The sequence below is a fragment of the Trachymyrmex cornetzi genome, unplaced genomic scaffold (assembly GCF_001594075.2).
Source record: "Trachymyrmex cornetzi isolate Tcor2-1 unplaced genomic scaffold, Tcor1.1 scaffold276, whole genome shotgun sequence".
Classification (NCBI taxonomy): domain Eukaryota; kingdom Metazoa; phylum Arthropoda; class Insecta; order Hymenoptera; family Formicidae; genus Trachymyrmex; species Trachymyrmex cornetzi.
In genome coordinates, this window is record NW_017297438.1 from 16880 (window position 1) to 35197 (window position 18318).

At 42.6% G+C, this 18318-nt stretch overlaps 1 protein-coding gene across 1 annotated transcript in view; it reads left to right on the forward strand.

The window, feature by feature from the left end:
- Tet (tet methylcytosine dioxygenase-like) overlaps positions 1 to 18318 on the forward strand; it is a 57891-nt gene that overhangs the window by 6362 nt on the left and 33211 nt on the right. Inside the window, 1 exon segment of the mRNA XM_018508862.1 lies at positions 4239 to 6724. Coding sequence (XP_018364364.1) covers positions 5618 to 6724 — 1107 coding nt within the window. The 5' untranslated portion in view covers positions 4239 to 5617.

The window sequence follows — 18318 nt, forward strand, 5'->3', positions numbered from 1 at the left end:
CGCGAGACACGAACGAAAGACGATGGGAAAGCGAGACCGCGTGCGGCCGAGTGCGAGTAATTCCCGTTCTCCGTTGTCGACGAACTCCGCTGTCAATTTCGATATAGCGTCCACTCATTGTCATCTCTCGTTATCAATCATCGGCCGACGGAGAGCCGTACAGTTGTCATTAGCCGTATGCGAGCCTTAGGGAAACACGGACGAGTCGAAATCTAATAATAAACGCATCTCCTTCCGTCCGTTTCCGTCGCTTCAGGGAGTTCCGGAGCAAGGCTCCGAGAGAGAGAAGGAAGAGGGCAAAAATGAGCGCCGCGCTCGCGCTTGGCGGCCGCGAGCAAAAAAAAGGGGGAGAACTTCGGGTACACTTTCGCCGACCTCGCGCGCGAGCCGGCCGAGCTCTTCGGCTCTCTCGCGACAAAGGCCGCTTGATTCAAGGTCCCACGGATGTGCACGCGCACACGCACCCAGGCTCTTCGTGCGCCGTCCGCACCCGCGCCCGCGCTGCATCGAGGACGCTCGCTCGGGATGAAATTTCTTCCACGATATCATTCGCTTATCATTGACGATTAAGTCTCAAATGCGTTGAATCGCATTGCTGACATTTTCCGACAATTGTCTTACAACGAGCACAAACTTGGCAAAATTCCCCAGAATTTTTCTAACCTCTCTCTGTCTCTCTCTCTCTCCCTCCTTCTCTCTCAAGATCGATAATTAGTTTATTAAAGAGTGATGTTATTTTCTATGACAGTAGCATTCTGCTGATTTTCTTCAGTTCGAGTTTGCAACAGAGATGAAAAAGCTTACGATTGTCTGAATTCTCCGAAAAGTTCAAATCGAATTTGTATCATTGGAAGTACGTCGTTCCTTTTCTCGTCCGTTAATCCGCTTTCTCGCGATGGCACCGCGCTAATTTCGGCATTACGCTGTGGCAAAAATGGCGCACGAGTTTTATCTCTTTTTCTTCCCGATGCACGACAAACGGTACGATGCGTGCTTGTATTCTCAAAAATTAGTCCGAAGTTAATTTCACGAAACTTTTACGGTTTGTGCGCGATTATTTCAGTATCTTTAAAGATTTGATACACTTCCTTTGTCTTACGTTCTTCATATATACAAGTTTTTGTAGCTTTTTCTGTGTATTTGATATCTGAAGAGTTTGTAAGTTAAAATCATCCAGTGCAATTCGGGAATGTCCTTTCAGTGGCGCGTTAAAGTGCCAATTCTTTGCATCGATTTGAAGGAATGTCGTAGCGAATTATTTAACCGTCGTAAATCGACGAGCGAGAACGATTTTTCTCGGCGACGTTGCGTTAGCGACGCACAGCTAATATTAATTCCAAGCGTGTGGAATCTCCGGGTCTCTATGGCAGCTGGTTTATATGCGCTTCTCGGAATTTGCGTTCTGCGCTTCACCGCGGACGAAAGAATCCGCAAACGACTCGTTCTCTGGCACGACTATACGGAGTGTCCCAAAAAAGGTGTCCCTCAATGCTTACGTTCTGTTCTCGAAGGAATTTCGTATCTCCTTCCTTCAAAATCTCACCTAAAAACCGTTTTCTATATAATATGCTAGTTATACTTATTCTACTTTATCATTAGAGAGAGAGAGAGAGAGAGAGAGAGAGAGAATTAAGAGTTAAAAGTTTTTCTTTTTCGATAAAACGTTTGTTCTTAAGAAATAGTATCGTTCATTCTTATGCCTCGTGCCATTTAATTTAAAGCATGAATCGATAAATCGTAATTACTCGAGTAGTTACAAACTTATCATTAATGAAGTCACGAATCAATATTTATTATAAGAAAATTAAAGAATCGGCTCAATGATAAAAATCCAACGATCATGTACATTCTTTTAAATCACCCTATACACGGCGGGCGACGGTGAGATTGAATTTTTGTGCATGCACCTACAGTCGATTCGACGAAAGTGCAACCGGAGATGGGAAAATCTAACGGGTGTCAAATTATTTTTACGCGTATAATAAGAAATAAAGAATTAAATTTGATCGCTCTTATCATTTCAGTTTGCCACAATCGACTCTTCTTTAGTGCAAACAGAATTAAATATTGTATATTCGGTCATTGGTTATAAATATTAGATATCCGAAACAATCGAGTTGTCACATTATCTTTCAATAAAAAAAAAATAAAACCAAAATATTTTTATCTTATAATTACTTTTTTCTTAATTTGGTTTACGGAAAAGACGAATATGGTCTTAGATTTATCTTTATTCCATAATTCTTGTTTGTACGAAGCTATCGTTTTGAACAAAGAATAATACGCTACTATCCAGAATTTATGCGCGCACTATCGGTATGTCGAGATTCACGACCTTTAAAGACTAAAGTTCGCGATATTTAATGTAGACTAAGAGTTATGGACATTAACAAAGTTCAATTGCTGAAACGAGTACCCTCAAAAGGGTCTTTCTACGAAATTTATTTAACTAGTTTAATCATTAGAATAAATAGTACACCTCATTAATTATACAGATTCATAATTAAAGATTCATAATAAAAGTATAATTTACGTTAGCGTACGTATATTACTTTCAACGACGTACGTACATTAATTTCAATGACGAATTAACGGAAGCTGAATTTAAAATTATGAAGAATTAAATGATAGACATTTATGCTCGTTTCCACCAATGTAGATTAACTTTAATCTCGGTTCAACTGACTCTTCATCTTTTTCTAATTTTTTACAACTGAAAAAGACAAAGAGTAAATTGAACCGAGATTAAAGTTAACCTATATTGGTGGAAATGGGCATTAGACTGTCGCAATGTGAATCAAAGTTGAAATTCGAAATAAAATCTGAAACCTTCATGTTAGTAAATGTGCATGTGTCACATATATATGTGTGTGTACGCACGTGCAAAGTAAACGGTATCACTCGCGTGCAGCGCGAAATAGTGGAAGCATCTCCGCAAGGTCGAGCCGCGAGCGAAAGTGCCTGGCCAAACGACAGTGCAAGTTTCCAGCGATAGCGAAAGCACCGAGCGGTCACAGCTGTAAAGCTATTAGAGTTTGAGGGCGGAAAACGGGACGACGCGGCGGGATGGAGATGGAAAAGCAACCGCTACATAGCGGGAGCTATCACCACCTATATATCTACGTGCTTTGCGAAAACCACGCATATAGCCACATGTTACCTGGATTACATAAAGGGTAGCGGGACAGAAATGAACCTATTTTCAATGGACCTCCCATCTGTAGTATCGAAACCAGCTGATTCGTAATAATGACCTCCATAATAACTTTATCCAAACGTCTCTTACTTTTGTCCATATCAAAAAAATCATACGTCTGAGATTAAATTTTGTACGAGTAACGGCTCCGTGATGTTCTCGCCACCCTGTGGCGGAGTTTGTGCCGTATACGTGTAGTTGTGAGTGCGTGAGTGAGAAAGTGAGAGAGAACAAGAGGAAGAAAGAAGAGCGAGAGGAGACGGATATAGGAGAAAGAGGAGCAGTGAGAGAACGAGAGAATAAACATCGATCGATATTTCGCGGAGGGCTAGCAGCCCGATTTTAACGACAGCGACGAAACTCTCACGACTACGAACAAATCTTTAGACTTAACGATAAAGACCGCGATGTATTTTAATAATTTAAATATTAATTTTTGAAAGATATATTTGTTACACGCAGGGGGGGGGGTCGAACAATTTAACTTTTTTATTTTCTAATTTTTTATAAACAAACTTTGAAATTATCGATTTCACCGAGGAAGTATTTATCAGCAACGGCACGCGTTCCGCCTTTCCGTCTTCCGTCTTCGATCAGGTTGCTCCACTCGGAATGATGCGACGAGTTCAAAGCCATCGTCGGACTTCTCTAAGCAACGTGAATGAAACGGCTAGGCGCAACGTACGCAAGTATCAAAGCGAGCGTACGAGTTGGTGTGCGAAACCAACGCCGAACGTAATAGTAGCCTTGGCTTAGCGATGGTCACGTTATAAGCAACGTCTGTGACATGTTCTCGTATAGTCTCGCGTCACGTGTGCGCTCCCGCTCGCGTGATGTATAACGTATTCGGTGATCCGCGTTAGCACCATTTTTTTTTTTCGTTGATTTTTCTACCCTCGATACGACGTGCAAGTCATGCTTTATGAATCAGTTTAACGTCAATCGAGCATTCGTTTTATCATGTCGGGAAAAATGTTCACCTTTTTGCTGTGAAATGACACGAATATCTGATAGACAAATCCTTTTGTTTTCTCTGTTTCAGATCGTACAAATCAACCGCCTTCTAACAAGCCACATTAACCTCAAGTGATTTCTATTTTCTTACGAAACGTGAAAGAAATATGTAATTAGTATGTTTATATCGATTTAAAGAAGGAACACACAAAAAAAAAAGAAAATATCCCAAGAGCTTAGGTTCAGAAGACAAAAGATTAAGAGCTATATTAGCCATAAGTGTACAAAGTATATCTAATTAAAGGAAGAAGACAAAATACAGATAAAAACAAATAAATAAACAAGTCCGCCAGTGCCAAATTGAGAAAGAAAACAAAGTGAAAGTGATCGTTGTAACAGGAAGAGGGGGAGAGAGAGAGAGAGAGAGAGAAAGAGAGCGAGAGAATAGAATAGAATATAGTAAGATTTATTTTATCTGGAATATAAAAGAAATAATCTTTTAGGCACACACATTCTATAAATTTCATAAGAATAAATACAATCAAGTGCAAACGTACAGCAGTAAATTAAACCAGAAGGAAGAAAGAAAGAGCGACACACAGAGTAATACATTGCGAGAGCAGGACCGTAAACCAAAGAATCTACCATTTTTTTTTTCTATTAATCATTCATCGAATAACAATAATCTCTCGTCAAGTGAAATAATAGTGAGACACACACACACCGATTCCTTCGTCAGAGCCAGACTAATTAAGCGAGCCGGCATACAGTTTTGTAGAGGTTTATAGAAATAGCCGTAAAATATAAGTGCATTTTTTAAACTGGACGTGTCACGTGACAGATTTTCGCCAAGCGAAAGGAAGAAGAAGCAGACAAAGGGAGGAGGAATCAACCGGATTCGCTTAAACACTCCCAGAGTAACCGATCTACTTCAGTTCGTAGCCTAAACCTGTTGAGTACAAAACGACACAGAGTTAAAGATATAGATAGACAGAGAAACGAAGAGAAAGAGAGAGGAAGAACGAGAGAACAAGCGTAATATTGAAGAATAGATCATTACCTGGAAAATTACGTGCGACCGAAACACACGGGCCATTTCCAGACAAGTGTAACTATTCCGGAATCTACTTTGAGATAAGGATTTGCGCGAACGTCGTGAATGCCGATTATAGACGACCCTCCGTCGTCATCGAAGATATCGGACCTCTAGGATCCGATTCAACAAATTAATGGGAATCAGAGTGCGATCAGAGTCGATCGAGAAAGGCGTCAATGTCGCGTACAAGAATTTCGTTGATTATCCGTTGGAAAAAAACTAGATAATCTCGAGCCTTTGTATTGAAAAAGGACAAGCATCCAGCGAGAGGGATTCTCGGGAGGTTGCAGGAAGAGGATCACCACCAAGTGGGCACGCGAAACTCGCCAACCGAGTGGAGGCGTTAAAGTCGCGATGACGTGGCGAGGAAGATGAGCGCCGAGGTGACGAAGGAGGTCGTCGCCACCGAGAGGGTCCCGACGAGCCCTCCGGCGGCGGTTGCGACCTCACCGGGCTCGGTCGGCACCGGCGACCTGACGGCGCGGCATCTGCCGCCCTTCAGCAGCTTCGCCGGCGATAACACGATGGACACCTCGACGCTACCACCGCTCCATGCCCAAGATGTTGGGCCAAACCTGATAGGTTGGGACTACTACGAAGGCCTGACTGGCCGACTAATCGACGTGGTCCCGGCGAGCCAGTATAGACCCTGGGAGTCCAAAGGTGGCGGCCCGGAGGGACTGCCTAGCTTCGCAAGTCAGTTCACCGCCCCTAGCGAATCTGAACCTCAATTGACGGCGTTGACGCCACTGTCACCAGCGTCTATCTCACACTCGCCGCCGGTTACGTCAGCCGTGGGTCTGCCGAGTTTTCACACACTTGGAGCACCGCTTCCGGCGCCGCATACGCATCGTGGATCAGTCGGTTATCCTCTGGTACCGGCGCCAGTAACAGCTCGGGACATCTCGACTATACCGCAGCAGATCCTTGACGAACGTCACATACAGCTCTTGGGCTCCAACCAAGTCCAAGCGTTTCCGCCACCTCCACCGGGTCATCCGCATCATACAGTGCTGACGGTAGTGAAGCCCGAATACGCGCAACTGCACCACGCAAATTTCCAAAATCCGATATCAACCGTGTTGGACTCTTCGCCGACATCACGGCCGATTGGCATCGATGGACGTAAAAAGGAGCGCAGAAAAATCCGTGCTGGTTCCATGGAATCGGAAGATGGTGGCGGGGGTGGGGGCGGCGGTGGTGGTGGTGCTGGTACCGGCAACGTAGAAAGTTCTGGTCAGTTAGCCGCCGTCTCATCCACCGCGAATCGCGGCGTGCATCATCTCGGTGGAGGTATAACCGACGGCGACGGTGATGGTGGCCTTGGCGACAAGCCGGCGAAGAAAAAGCGGAAGAGATGCGGCGAGTGCATAGGTTGCCAGCGCAAGGACAATTGCGGGGATTGTGCGCCATGCAGAAACGACAAAAGCCATCAGATCTGTAAGATGAGGAGATGCGAGAAGCTCACGGAGAAGAAGGTAAGTGAACCATCGATTCAAACGAATCATATTATTGATATATCGTGACATTTATTTAAATCTTTTTCACACACGTAAGAGTAAAACGCGTATTTTGATTGACAACGATTTGCGTTAATCTTTCGTCAAACTGGTAACACGGAATTTTAACTGTTTTGTTAGTGTGTAACAGGGATCTTCGAAAAATTGAGCAATTTTTTATTGTTCCGGATTATATAAGAATCTGAAAAAATACTTGTCGAAGCTTTTAACAAGTTTTTATTGAAGTTAAATTGTATTATATTTTTTACTTATTTTTTTATATAGATTTAAATTTATCTAGAATTCATAATCAAAATACCGTTGCCTTTAAAGATCCCACGTTGCTGACTGAGGGTTAAATGTAAGAATATTCAATTCTGAAAAAATTACACAAGTATTGAAAAACGTAGAGTAGACACGCAAACCCGGTTCTTCGATGATTGGTTCTGCGAAATCTGCTACGATAGACACGAGCGTAAGAAGGTATAAACGCACAGACAAAACGCCGTTAGAGAACGATATATATATGTATACAATATAGATTGAACTTGGCCTCGATGCCTGAATGTGCCGTGAATCCCTGAGGGAAATACAGAAATACAGATAACCGAGTGGTTTATTATTGTAGCGACACTGAATAGGGGGTTGGCGAACTGGCTGGTTGACTGTTCAGCTGCTATCGTACAACTAGGGATGGCGTGAAACTACCTATAATTCTCTGCGTTTGATCAGAGCCGAGTTAGAATTGCTATATTGATAAGCATAATGTTAAGAGGAAAATCTAAATTAATATCTCGTATCTGCTTGTTTTAAATACGGTACAATCATACATAGATCTTTCAAAATAGATTCTAGAATAACTGCGATGAATAAAAATTAATTCTCTGCAATTAATATGTAAATTCGACTACATGTGTTGAAAAACCGCCGCAATCTGATTAGTAGTGAAGAACGTGCAAGTTGTGTATACATATGCATATATTGTATATTTTCTCCGCAACAAAATTATTCGCAGCTTGTAAGAGCCTTATGCCTTATTAACATCAAATTATTAATATTCTTATAAGATTCTTATTAGTATAAAAATTATTAAATTGTTTGAATTTAATATGTGATAGTACTACTTTAGTTCTATTTATTACGTTTCAAGACTGAAAAGGATTTCAACGCGCGATTTGCAGAGTCAGATACGTATTCACATGGAAACATTTAAGCACTAAGGGCGGTATTCATAATCGATTCTTATATTCAAGACCGTCTTAAGTACAGTCTTAAGATATCACGAACCAATCAGAGGGTCGTATTAACATTTTAAGACATTACTTAAGACGATCTTGAAATAAGAACGGACTATAGATACCGGCCTATGATCCGCCTCGACTGAAAATAAGATTTCTCTTAATTATACGTATGTATATACAATATACATCGTCGCCATGATCGTACCATGAGCGCTTGACGCCTCGAGAAAATGAAGCGCGCAGCAACAACGACTCGTAAAGCGGCCTCGCTTATCGTAGGGCAAGTTCAAGGCTCACCGCGGGTCATAATAATCGCGTATCGAACTTCGTTTCTCTCGTTCAGAAACAGGCGTGTTGTTTGCCGCGGCGACGCGCCCGCCGAACCGCACGTCTCGACTCAACGACGCCGTCAGCCCGTCAATATATAAGTCCACCGATAACATTCCGCTATTTATCAATTAGTATTTCGATTTATTTCATCGATGCACTTTACAGCTTCCCGATAGCGTGCTCTAATCTAATCAGCATTTAAAAGGACCAGGTACTTTTTTACGAGTTCTTTATTTCCTGCATTCAACAATGCGGCACGATAAAAGTGACATTCCGAGCGTTTTTTCCGAGTTAGAAAATTTTCAGAATCTCTCGCAAGTTTCCAAGTTAATTCCAGAAGCTCCGATCTTTCCCTTATCTCTACCAGCGTGTCAAATTTCCGACGACTATTTCTAGCAGTGTGTCGAAAGTCGCGCTTTGGTTCGAAAGAAAGGGATGATAGATCGGTAAGAGTCGAAGACCGCTGTGTACAGGCGTGCCGTCACAACAACCCCCTAGAACTTAACACCCTCTTTACCCCAAGGGAAGGAACGGCCATCCCTGCTCTGTCTTTCCTTTCGCTCGCGAGAAAGAACTCTGCCCTCAGTGAGTTCATCGCACACCTGCTGTCGAGAGAGGCCGCATCCACCCTTCCCCTTGACTGCCGCTCTGATTTTTATCGCCTTCCTCCTTGTTTTGACCCGATTTCTCATAAACACGATGGATCATTGACCCACCGCATCTTCGGAGTATCTTTGCACCGCTCTTACTCGCTTGTCTCGCAAAGCGGATAAGAATATAGAAAAGCATGTTTTTTCATTCGCGCTTTATGCATAATGTAGCATTTCGTTACATGTGACGCGCTCTTAGATCTTATGGATTATGTGTAGAATAAAGTAGTACAATCTCGAACATGATACATTTCTGAACAAAATAAAATTTGAATTTAATTTTCGGCGTTCAAATTTGGTAATCTTCTTATTATATATGTGGCGAGTATCGAAGGATACCAAATGGGAAAAGATCAACTTCGAACTTTGAAAATTGGAACTTTCAAATTTCATTTCGTTCAACATTGTACCATGTTCGAACTTGTATCATCTTACTACTCTGTATCATCGCATTGTTCCCTGCTCAATGATTTAACTCGACAATTTTCCGTAAAAACAGACAGAGATCAACGTGCGTGCATATTCCACAGCTGCGAATTGTCTTTCGCGAAAGACGAAAATAAATGTGAACGGTAGCCATGGTGAAGTGGCGTCTCGGTTCCGGTTTCTCGATAAATCGAAACAACGGAAGCCCGTCAAAGCCAGCGAGAAGGCGGACGGGAGAACGAGCGGGCGACGAGAGGGTGGGGCGGGGGGTGAAAGGGGGAAAAGAGAAAGGGGATCTGTTTCGTGAGCGGACGAGGGTTCGGTTACGTTAACTTGCAGCGCGAAACTCGGCTCGTCTCGACGAGGCGGCGAGTCCCGCAGAGTGCATTACCAATGCTTTTTGCGTTATTCGCTTAAAGCGATAACCGCACGATAACCGGATACAATTCTCGGCTGCTCAGGGTTATCTGACGGCAGGCCAATCAACCCGTTCGCTCCTCGTCATGGCAAAATAATGCGACGGGCTCGTGCCGTCGCGGCACGAGCATTAAAAAAAGATCAAATGCTGCGCATCGGTTTTTTTTTCCGATGTGATGTTTTGGGTTGTAATGTTTTGGGACTCTATCGAAAGCAACTAGATTTATTCAGCGTAATCTCTCTCAATGACGTGACGATATCAATCAACGCTAAATTTGGATGGTTTATTTTAATTGATAATCAAAATCTTTATTTAATTTCCAATATATTTGTTAAATATCTCTTTCTCTTCTTTGTTTTCTTTCTTTGTCTCAATACACACACACACACATATCGTTTTATTTCCTTAGAAAAAATTCTTCCCAGTTTGGTAAATTATTCGCGTTATCTTCGATGCGGGTATTCATGGCACGATTGAGTTCGTCGACTTGACGATAACGCTCTTGGAACAGAAGGACGAAAGCGAGGCGGAGTTATCAGCGGAGGTATAAAAAGCGAGCGTTTTTCGCTCGCGAATTTAAATGAACGAAAAAGGCGCACCGCTTCCGAATCAGCCTGAGAAAATCGACTTCGTTGCGGGATTCGCGGGCGGGGAGGAGGAGAAGGAAGGAAGGAAAACGTAGAAAGGAGCGCGGAGGGGTGTGTGAGGGAGGGACCTTGAAGCTACGCAGTTCCCGCTAACGGCAGGAGTGTGTTTCTCGAGTCGATATATCGATCCCCACCCCCACTCGTTGTTTCCTGCCGCGGGAAACAGGACTCGTTCTCTTTCTCCCTCTCCCACAGGATGACTCACAGCTTCCCCGCACACACGCAGAGCCACGCACGTGCGACGGCCGCGCGAGCGCGAGCGTGCGCGCGCCTCGCCTCGCCTCGCCTCGCCTCACTCCGCCTCGCCCTGCCTCGCCTCACCTCGCCGATCTTCAATTCTCTATGCGTTATACGTCCAACCCGGGGAAAGACACGACAGATATTTTTTTCCTTTTTCGGAAACCTCTACTTACAATGTTTCTTTTTTTTTTTTTAATTTTGGATCACAATAAGCAAATATTTCCTGTGTGTCGACGAAGATTTTGAATCATCATCGTCATAGGTATTGATTCGAAAGTTATCTCATGTTGGACAAACAAATATACTTGCACGAGTTCAATCAGAGCGTGACGTGAAATTTATTCATCCGTTTTTTTTTCTGGGTCTTGTTTTCGCAATTTCGACAATTTTTCACGCGCACGTGTGAAAGAAGGGGCGAGAAACATAGACGAATAGAAGCAAGGGGAGAAAATGGCGAGGGGCGATTTCTTGTATTTTTTGTTAAATTTTCGTGGTTTATAGAAAATTCTCTATCTCTCATCCGTACACACCACCCCTCTCGTTATGTTTTCTCTCTTCCTCTTTACTGGCCGAATTTTCTACGCGTATGCGAAGAAAACGCACGCGGAAAATGTTTGCACACGCACTCGATCGACCCGTTTGCCACGATGGAGATTCCTTGCACCCTTCTACCCCCAGCTTCCCCAGTGTCTCACCCTCCGCATCTCTCTTCCACGATAATTCCATCCCCTCTTTGCCTTCGTCTCCTCTTTCTCTCTTTCGCACGCACGCGCGCGCGCGGGTGTTGTCTTTCTTCCTTCTCTCTCTCCTCTCACGGTGATACCCCTCTCCGCCTCTCTTTGACGCCGCTACTAGCATCCCCGCTAAGACTATTTGCCAGGACACGGGACGAAAATGTAAAACCATTCCTATATTTTTCAACTACTGAACAAAATTCAACGCGAACTCATTCGCGAATATGCTCATTTCGATATTAATTAATCATACAAGATTATACATTGTTATCTATCGGCCTTAATGTATCATAATACGATAATTTGCACCTATCAACATATACAAAATTCGATGCAATAAAGTTGTCAGAAATTCTGATCAACCTTCCGAGAACCGTATAAAAAAGCAGTCATCGTCATCGTATGTACGTACATTTTACGTGCACTTAATGACAAAGGTAGGGTTCCCGCTGCACTGTACAATTATTCTTGAAAAATGCAAAATGCTTGTAACTGGCCGCTTGCATCAAGATTGACTGCGTTCGGTAGAGAAAGTAGCTTTGCAACTATTGTAAAATTTTTTTAATACGGACTGGTCTTGCCATTAATTCCTCGCTAGATCGAAATATGTAAATCAATCACGTAAAAAAAATCTTACAACAGTTGCAGAGCTGCTTTTTTCTTCTGAGCACAGCAATTGAGCGGATAGAAAAAAAAGAGCTCTGGGGAATAAAACTGGGAAATTTGATAATATTTCAGTTTTATAAATATATTTTTTTATTGAATTCAATTTTACTGCTTATTAATCCAAAATTAAAAGAAAAAAATCAGAATATCTGTTGAGAAAAACGAGCGATTAAACATTTCATCGATATAAGGTAACGTTGTACACTTCTAATCGCAGCTAAATATAGTGAAACACGATGTTAACAAAGTGGTGCAAGAAGTGACACTTTTGTTAATAATAACGAGTTAACAGAAGCCTAAGCCTAGAAATGCAAGGTTAATTAAATTGTTTTTCGTTCGGTCATTCGGTTACGTTTTAGACAAATTTTCACTCTGTAATTTGAAATTTTCAGCTATTTTATATAACGCTCTTGATTGTCTTACGTCGAATAAATTTGACGAACGTTGCACTCGCACGCGTCGCACGCGTTTCTCCATCGGTTTCGAACGTGCGCTTAAATATTAGAGCGGTCTCAACTGCGGTCACGGTTTACGACGGATTACGAGTATTGTGCGAAGCCCTGCGGAGGATATAATCTGGCTAGATTCGCTATATCGATTTTGAGTTGCAGCTTTGTGCATCGGGCGCGTGCGTGCGTGGTGCGTGCGTGCGTACGTGCGTGCGAGAGCGCGTGTGTGCTCTGAGTCATGCCAGTGCACGTGTATGGGTGACGCTACGTACACGTGCACGCGCTCCACACGCACGTCGGATCCTTCGATCTCGTGACGAATCGATTGGAGAAATTAATTTAATGGCTTCTCCTATTTAGCTACTAAATCAGAAACGAGAGAACCACAAGCCTAAATTTAATTTTATCGGCGTGTCTAATGTTCGATATCTGAAAAATTGTTATCGGTCGACGTTCCTGTATAATATAGTAGCGTTACAACGAGAATACATTTTCCGTAATATTCGAGAATACATTAATCATAAAAATAAACTTTCGACGTTGTTCTGGTGTGCCTCTCATCGGGGCACCTTGAATTTCCTTTTCACGGAGAGTCCAAGGTCTGTCTTGGCTTCAGGGTCGGTGCCAGGGAGAGAGGCTCTCTTCGTCCTCTCGCGTATCGATCCGACCGCTTGCCTGCCGGATGTAACGTCTTCGAGGCGTTCGCGATAGCTAAACGCGAACGCAGCAAACTCCCGCCTCCATTCCTCGTACACTTACGGCGTATATTTCCGTTATGCACGAAACAGTACGGTACAGATATATTTGATAAAGAATTTCCGATAAACGATGAAAACGAGAATAAACATTCGGCTCTTATCCGTTATCAACCATCGATTGATTCGGCAGGCTGCAGAAACGGCGAGAATTTTTATAATTTGCGTGAACGAATAATTGTTTCTCCGTGTCTCTTTTCATTTAAGTACCAATACACTGAACAAAGAGTTTAGTAGTAGCTTATTTTTGGTTATTTTTCATCATTTTAACCGAACAATTTGGTTGAAATTATTTCACTCAACATTTTAATAACTATTATCAGATTCTTTTTTCGCTATATTCACGTGAAAGAAAACTTTATTAAATGAGTAATTAATTAAAATCATATAACAAAAAGTACAGGACTCTTAGAATTTTAAAAAACAACACAGAGATGTGAAGGGCACGTAAGAGTCAACGTAATTAAGCATGCATATAAGTTCTATAATGTAATATATTAAATGTATAAAAATTCGATATATAAAATACGTATTACATGCTTCGGCTTCTTCATTAAGCCATCTTCTTGAGATAGGGTAAACTCGGGTATGATGGCCATAGTTTTTTAAAATGCAAAAAACATACATTTATTCTTGTTACTTTTTAACAATTTGGGATATTACTTTCACTGAAGCTTAAAGTAACATACTATCGAAATTAAAGAGAAAATACTTAACAGAACTTTAATTTTATCAAAATATTACAAAGTATGCATTGGCCATCTTATCTGATTTTTAGGGAAAAGATGGCCATGACATTTAGAAAGATAGCCGTAGTATTTATAAATAAATAGTGAAAATAAAAATATTAATTATAGGTCACATTGCAATTTACGTACTTTTATTGTGTATGTAATGTTGATTATGGTAGCTTAACTGTAATTTATTAGACATTATAACAGTTTTTAGCAGACACGTGTAAAACTTTGCAGATAGTCGAAAGAAAAAATATTAGATAATATTAATAATATTGTTATTTTGAACAGTGTACTCGTATGAACTACTGTAAATATTAATTATCTTTAAGAATGACTATAAAAATGTACTATTTATCAATTATTGGAGAAATTATGGCCTATGGCCATCTTTTCCGTATGGCCATAATACCTTAGTTTACCCTACTCGTTACAAATGTGCAGTCAACATATTACTTCAGATTAAGATGATATACGACGATATTACTTCAAATTTGTTGACCACAAACGGATGTACATTACACAAAAAATTGAGAAGACTACTCGCAAACGGTTTACAGGCTGAATGTTTGGAATTTCTCGTTGTTAATTAATTAAATAAGTAAAAAAGTATCAAATTTAAATATAATAATAAGAAATTAAATACAAATGAATAGGAAGATGGGTTAAACACAAGCTTAAAAATACGATGAAAGTTTATTAAGACATTAAACTATAACATAAAAGATGTGAGAGTTTTTTTACAATCATTAACATATGGAACGTTTCGAAGAAATTAAATATTATAATAAGGATAACAAAGAAATCGCTTTAATGAGAGCGAGCTCCACCGCGTAAACAAGAAGCAATTGCGAGACGATGATAATGAAAGCGGGACTCGCGACGACGACTTCCATGCCGGTAATCGTCAGAGAGAGGAGTACCTCTCGCGCTGACTTATTACACCGGAAGAGTCAGCGATCTACCATCGATCTGCCTCGGGAGAGAGTGTAGATATCGTCGCCGGTACATTTCGTTTCGGAGCGGTTGGAATCGTATGCGTGATTACAGTAAACGCGAGCGCAGGTAAAAAGCCCCGTACAGCTGTCTGACAGCTGCCGCGGCGGCGGCGGCGGCAGCAGCGGCAGCGACAGCGGCGCGCCATGCCACGCCGCGCCACGCCATACCGCATCAAGCCACGCCACGCCGTCCTATATACATACGTGATGAACCACCCTGTACATGGAAGCCGCGCATGCGTCCTGAAAATATTATACGTTTCGCCTTGGTGCACGTGCACCGCTCTACCGCCGATGACGAACGTAACAGAATTAGTGGCGCATCATTTCATCCTTTTTCTGGGTTTCTACCCTTCGCCATTGCTCCCTCAGAGGGGAGGCGCAGATTCGCTATCGATATTGATTTATCTGTAGCGTGTGGTCCTGCAGATTTCAAATCCAATTCAGAAATATTCCATATTTTTCTCGAATCTTTATTTTATTATCTTCGTTTATTATCTCCAAATCTCAGTTATACAATTGTGCTGTTTTTGAAATTTTTTAAATAAATTTTGTTGACCGGATTGGATCGTTCGGAACTAGGGAGATGCTTACGAACATTTTTTTTTTCTTTTACGAAAAATCGTATTACTGGATCAAATCGAAAAATCGTTGGTGCGCGAAGGATCCGTGGCACGTAATCACCACGACGGTCAATCGTTCGGTCAATTAAGAACACCGATTTGAAAGCTCTTCCATTTTCGCGCGACCAATTCCGAGCGTGTGCGCGTCGACGATCGTCATCCCTCTTAACCCCGCCCCGTCCTCGCCATCCTCTCCGTGTAGCTCGTTTCAATTCGACCGTATTGCTTCCCATCGATTTAACTTCAAAGTCCCCGCGCGCGAAGGCGACGCCGGGTAAAAATGTCTCCGTGCGTTCCGTGACGCGGACAAATCATACATGGGCTTTCGCTCCAATATCTTCCGGACGCGAAGCTCTCGCGACATTTGCATCAGTGAACCCTCGAGTTCACGTATGTATCGTAGAGATAAACTCGACGTATCGGCCTTGCGAAATGTCTTCCCGTCCACGCGCTTCCGTTCGTCCTTCCCGTCTATTCGCCGCAGAGAAGACGAGACGTATCGCTGGAAGGAGAAGAATGGGAACGCGGTATCTCTCGGGTTGACTCTAAATCGAGCGAGACAACGCCACGGGAATTATGTCGACAATGCTGCTGATTGCCGGTTCATTATGACGTCATAGAATCTAGCTGGTACGGTATGTACCTACTGCTAACCTACCGCTGCCGATCAAGGATAATCGCTCTTAAGGCGCGTACAGTTCTCTTCAAAGTGCGAGAGTACGAAGGAAATGTTCGTACTCCATTCACACGGATTAGAAACGCTGTGACAGAGTCTGGCCATCACCATTTTGTCGAAATAAGAGTGAGAAAGAAGGATACTTATACTATCTCTTTTTGTGCATGCTACCTTATTCGTTAGGAATGGTTAGGGATAACTGAGGCCATTGGTGCTTTTCGATAATAAACAGTGGGTGTGTTCAAATCGGCAAAATAACCTGCTCACCGAGCAAATGAACGTGATAGGTTGTTACGGATCCAACCAATGTTGTTGTTCCAACCAATCATATTCGATCCCTCGAAGCGAGCAGGCTAGCTGTCTTGCTTGTGAGCCTGCTTACCAAGAGTAGGCAAAAATAGGCTCCTCGCCGAGCGATTGAATTTTTGTCCGCCGCTTTGAACGCGTTCAGTGTCACACAGAGAATAGTGATCGTTTCATCTTTGTTTAACATTTGCAAACAACAAGGATATAATGAGTCACTATGTCATCTGTCGTTTTACTGGCACTCCATTACATGTAAAAAGATTTTAGTCGTAACCGTCACTCGTAAAGCATCTCGATCAATCAGTTAAGAATAAGATCGCGATTCTGATTGTGATTGGTTGATTCGTTTATTGCTTTACGAGATTATTAAAATTTTTCTAGGTATATGATGGCCTTTACTTATTCTAATTTACCGAATTGACAAAAACGGGCCAATCAAAAGCTTATCATCTCGTGGCCAGAGTCTTTATAGGATCTCTAGCACGGATAATCGGCGTCGAAGGTGCATACGAGATGCCATTTTGGAAATCTCGCGCGATCTTACGATCGCGCATTTTGGAGAGTAAAATTGTGACGAGGAGGACAGGACTTTCCGTCTCGTCGCGGTTTTTCCGCGCAACGTGAATCTGAGTGTATCAGCCTTGCAAATTCGTTCGAGCTTGATACAAATACGGATGATCAGCGTGTAAACATAAATCATAGCTGGGGACGCGCGATCGATTAATGGTTGCAAAGCGATAGAGGCAACCGACGAGCGCGGGGTGAGGGTGTGAAAGGGAGACGCCATAATTCTCCTTCTCTCTTATATGCGCGAGCGCTGACCCGATTTTCATCCGGCGATTAAAATTAATAGCCGTTTGTAATTGGGATTAGCCGGCGCTTAGCCGGTTTCGCGGGGCGCGATCGGCGAATTGAAATCGGCATCGGGAATGTCAAACGGCAGCTTGCGAGCATTTATTTCTGCTGGGGCTGCGCTCGCGATGCAAGGGGTGCGCGTTCTTCGTTCATCGATCTTCCAGGATAGTCTTTTGTTCGCATTAATGGATGCCATGTGGCGCCATTAGACACGCTAATCTCGCCTCATAAATGGCAGTCGGCAAAATCATATCCGAGTCATCTAGACGATCTGCGCAAAGAGAGACGTCAACGGTTGCTTCCAACTGGAAAAGTAACTTTGCAACTGTTGTAAAATTCTTTGATATGTTTGGTCTTGACCTTAGTTCCTCACTGGATCTAAATGTATAAATCAATCATAATGAAAAATGTTACAACGTAGTGTTGCAGAGCTCTCTTTTCTACTGAACGTAATTCAGTAACATTCAGAATCTGGCTTTCGATTTGTTCGCTTTCCGTCGCGGCGCGTACGCGTATGTCTGCGCTTCGATATTTACAGTATCGAGATTCGACATCTCAAGAAGAGTAATCCTTCGGACACACGTAATCGATCCGAACGATTTGCCCTTCCTCGTCTCCTTCGGCTCCATCAGCGAGCCTAGAAACTAGATCCGCACAGCTGCCGCGTCGCACAGCCAGCCGAAACCGGAAGCCGTCGGCCATCTTGTTTGTACAGTAGCTATGGTTACCATGGGAGATCCTACGAGCAAGAATTCGGTGTATGTACATACATACATTCGTATGTACGTGCGTACATACATACAATACATCGATCCGTCATGGATC